Source organism: Myotis lucifugus, unplaced genomic scaffold (genome assembly GCF_000147115.1).
Source record: "Myotis lucifugus unplaced genomic scaffold, Myoluc2.0 scaffold_37, whole genome shotgun sequence".
NCBI lineage: Eukaryota > Metazoa > Chordata > Mammalia > Chiroptera > Vespertilionidae > Myotis > Myotis lucifugus.
In genome coordinates, this window is record NW_005871085.1 from 2,203,156 (window position 1) to 2,207,870 (window position 4,715).

At 41.5% G+C, this 4,715-nt stretch overlaps 1 protein-coding gene across 17 annotated transcripts in view; it reads left to right on the plus strand.

The window, feature by feature from the left end:
• Positions 1-4,715, plus strand: part of SCMH1 (Scm polycomb group protein homolog 1) — a 109,277-nt gene that overhangs the window by 24,838 nt on the left and 79,724 nt on the right. For 11 of the 17 annotated variants that reach the window (XM_023752700.1, XM_023752705.1, XM_006087242.3 and 8 more), the window contains one exon: positions 1,290-1,360. The exons of the other annotated variants lie outside the window; for them this stretch is intronic. In XM_023752700.1, the coding sequence (XP_023608468.1) occupies positions 1,290-1,360 (71 nt within the window). Of the gene's footprint in view, positions 1-1,289; positions 1,361-4,715 lie in introns of those variants that run through there. 17 annotated transcript variants of the gene reach the window in all.

Here is a 4,715-nt window from a genome sequence, read left to right on the forward strand (position 1 = left end):
CCTGAAGGAGCTATGGCTAGCTTGCAAACAGCCATCAGCCCCTCATCCAGACTGGCCAGGCACCCCAGCAGGACCCCCCACCCTAAAGGGGCTGTGGCCAGCCTGCAAACAGCCATCAGCCCCTCACCCAGACTGGCCAGGCACCCCAGCAGGACCCCCCACCCTGAAGGGGGTGTGGCCAGTCTGAAAACAGCCCTCAGCCCCTCACCCAGGCTGGCCAGGCACCCCAGCGGGACCTCCACCTTGATCCGGGACACCCTTCAGGGCAAACCAGCCGGCCCCCACCCATGCACCAGGCCTCTATCCTATATAATAAAAGGGTAATATGCAAATTGACCCTAACAGGAGAACGACTGGGAATGACTGGTCACTATGACACACACTGACCACCAGGGGGCAGATGCTCAATGCAGGAGCTGCCCCCTGGTGGTCAGTGCGCTAAACAGGGGGAGCTCTGCTCAGTCACAAACCAGGCTGATGGCTGCCAGTACAGTGGTGGTGGTGGGAGCCTCTCTTGCCTCCTCAGCAGCACTAAGGATGTCCGACTGCAGCTTAGGCCTGCTCCCCACTGGCAAGTGGGCATCCCCCGGGGGCTCCCGGACTGCCAGAGGGATGTCTGACTGCCAGCTTAGGCCCAATCCCCCGGGGAGTGGGCCTAAGCCAGCAGGTGGTTATCCCCCAAGGGGTCCCAGACTGCAAGAGGGCACAGGCCGGGCTGAGGGACCCCCTCCCCCCGAGTGCACAAATTTTTGTGCACCGGGCCTCGTGTGTGTGTGTGTGTGTGTGTGTGTGTATTTGTTTTTTGTTTTTGTTATTTTTGGGGGTTTTTTTTTGTGTGTGTGTGTTTTCTGAATTGGGATCCAACCATATTGGGTGCTAAATGCTATCATCTGATGGCAATAAGTGACTTTTTCAGGAATCAGGTTATTCAGAAGGAATCTTCTCATCCATTTTCTACCTGTTCTGTTCTGTTCTGTTTTCCATGAGCTTCCTGAGCACTTCTTTGGGACACTGGTAAATCTTGCTGTGACATTTTGGATCACTTTAGGAACTAACATGAAAAACCTCTCTGGTCATCTTTCAACATGATTTAAAAACATTCATCTAAAATGATCCACTCAGGTCACCTAGATTCCTCACCCTAATATTACTTTGAACCCAATCAGGGAAAAGTAAGTTTTGTTGTGCTCCAAACCAGTCTGAAAATAGCTTAATGTTTAGTGTAGATTACATCCTGAAAGCATTTTTTAGGAAGTTGACTGTGATAGAGATTTCTATTTCCTTTACAGGTCATTTTACCTGGGACAAATACCTAAAAGAAACATGTTCAGTCCCAGCGCCTGTCCATTGCTTCAAGCAGGTAATTGATTCTCAACATCCTTAGTAGGTGGGAGGCAAGTAGACTTTTTCTGATCCTTAGACAAGCAAAACATGAGGTGGGAGCCATGGGCTTCTCACCTGAAGACCCTAGAATAAACTATGGGGAGAATGCAACTCAAAACTCACTATGAGTTTTGGCAGCAGACATTCTCAACTTCATTCCAAATAATTCCTTTTCCTTCACCTAAAACAATAACTAATTTTTACTATTGCTATTTAATCAGACAGATAGAATACATAGTTATAGCCCTTGGTCTGCGGACCACTGTTGTTCCGTGAGGTCCGAAAGGTTGGCGACTGCTGGTTTAAGGAAACCTTTGGAGCAGCAGTCACCAACCGGTGGTCCATGGACTACTGGTGGTCTGTGAGGTCTGAAAGGTTGGTGACCGCTGCCTTAGACAGTTCTTAAAAGTAGAGCAGTATTTGTTTCTCTATACTCAACATCCCTGCCACAATCTTTTCATAAAAATACTGGCACTGAGTCCCATCAGGGTAGGGGGAGTGTTTGAGGAGCTCATCAGAGGCCATTCAGAGCTTCCCATATAGAATTAAGTGCCTCACACAACGCATAGATGATATTAACTATATCTTTACATGATAAGGCTGATAAGCAAAGACTGTACTGCTGCTAAACAGCAATTTACATCTCTCTTCCTCTGGTACTAATGATTATTTCCTCAAATTGTCAACATTTTACTTTGAGTGAATTTTATCTATGCTCCAAATAAAAGTACAATTCAGGGCTTCTGCTCATTTGAAATAGTAGGGGCTAAATTCATGCTCCCATCTAAAATAATTTTTAAAAATACAAAATATATTAAACTGATTTTCAAGTAACTGAAAAGCAAGCAACCAACGACAGTGATCTCTGGAAGATGGAGCCCCTTATGATTTCCCAGCTTACTATCTTAAGAGAGTTTTGAGACCATGGCCCAGGGAAGGTGGCCCAAGATTGACCCCAGTACTCCATAATTTGAGGATATGGAACTGAGAGTCCAGGGAAACCAAGGTGGCTAGAATTTTCAGGACACATTGCCAGAGAGAACAGAGCTGTGCAGAAAGCAAACAACGGAGATGTGCAGAAATCTTCCTTCAAGTATTCAGCAAAGTACTATTGTTCAGTATGTGCATGTGAGGAAACTACCCAAAGCCAAGGGAAAAACCATCTGAAAGGTTTAAATGGAATAGAGCCTAGCACTCTCACACTAGGCTAAAAATAGTACCTGGTCCTACGAACTAGACTGGAAAAACTCAGTTCACGTGGCATTGGGTGGAATATTCAGGAAAATTTTGCTCAGTAGTGGTAAATATTTAGCCTTAAAGTGAGCACTGTTCTGAGCCTGCCAAGCAAATCATAAAGCAAGACTCAAAATGTTCAAATTATTTCCAAGTAACTTAGTTGCATCTAGGAACAAAGCACAAGAAGGGAATGCAAAAATATCTAGCACCCCAAGGCAGGCAGCAGGGGGATGGGAGACATCTGTAATAATGTCAACAATAAGAAATATATATTGAGTACCCAACAGGTAAAATTCACAGTGTCTGGTATCTAATCAAACAGGTATGTAAAAAGGCTGGAAAATATAATCAATAATGAGCAGAATAATCAATAAACCGACTTAGAATCTATGCAGATCTTAGAATAGCAGGCAAAAACATTAAAATAGTTATGTTCAAAAGTTTAGCAGAGAATATGGAAGATATTTACAGACTCATATTGAACTACTGTGTACAAAATAAAAATACACTGGATATTAATGTCAGGAGAAAATATTGGTAGACTTGGAGATATAGCAATAAAAATTGAGAATGAAACACACACACACACACACACACACACACACACACACACAAAAGAATCTTGAAAAGATGAAAAGAACATTAGTGAGCCATAGGATGATTTCCAGGTTTATGTAATAACTTCATAGACCGTGTAATTTTAATGCTCAAAGGATAGAAGGGGACAGAAAAATATTTGGAGATATAATGGCTAAAAACTTTCAAAAATTTATGAGAATTATAAATCCACAGATCTAAGAAGTTCAATGACAAAAAAAAAAGAAAAAAGTAAAGAAAGAAGACAACTACACTAAGGCATATCATAAATGCTTAAAATCAGTGATAAGAGAACATCTTAAAAGCAGCTACAAAAAAAATACTTTGCATACAGGGGAATTAAGATATGAGTGACATATTTTCTTGTTAGAAACAATGCAAGCAAGAAGGAAGTTGAGTAACATCTTTAACATATCAGAAGAAAAAACTGTCAACCTAGAATTCTATATTCAGCAAAAAGATCTTCCAAAAAACAAAGGCAAGATAAAGGTATTTTCAGACATACAGAAGCTGAAGGAATTTACCAGGAAACCCACTATAAGAAATATTAAAGGAAGTCCATCAAGCAGAAGAAAAATGATACTAGGTGAAATTATAGATCTAACAAAGGAAAGAAAATCACTGGAAATTGTAATTATAAAAGTAAAGACATAAGATGTTTTTTATTATTTAAATCTCTATAAAAGATAATTGTATAACATTATATCTGATAAGGGCCTAATCTCCAACATTTATAGGGAACTCATACAACTTAACAAAAGGAAGATAAACAATCCAATCAAAAAATGGGCAAAGGACCTAAATAGACACCTTTTAAAAGAGGACATTCAGAAAGCCAAGAGACATATGAAAACATCCTCAAAGTCGCTAATCATCCGAGAGATGCAAATCAAAACAACAATGAGGTACCATCTCACACCTGTCAGAATGGCTATCATCAACAAATCAACAAACGACAAGTGCTGGAGAGGATGTGGAGAAAAAGGAACACTTGTGCACTGCTGGTGGGAATGCCGACTGGTGCAGCCACTATGGAAGACAATATGGAGTTTCCTCAAAAAACTGGAAATGGAACTCCCATTTGACCCTGTGATCCCACTTCTAGGAATATATCCCAAGAAACCAAAAACACCAATCAGAAAGGATATATGCACCCCTATGTTCATAGCAGCACAATTCACCATAGCTAAGATTTGGAAACAGCCTAAGTGCCCATCAGTAGATGAATGGATTAGAAAACTGTGGTACATCTATACGATGGAATACTATGCTGCTGTAAAAAAGAAGGAACTCTTACCATTTGCAACAGCATGGATGGAACTGGAGAGCATTATGCTGAGTGAAATAAGCCAGTCAATGAAGGAAAAATACCACATGATCTCACTCATTCATGGATAATAGAGACCATGATAAACTTTTGAACAATAATAGATACAGAGGCAGAGTTGCCTCGAACAGACTGTCAAACTACAGCAGGAAGGCCGGGGAGGGTGGGGGGG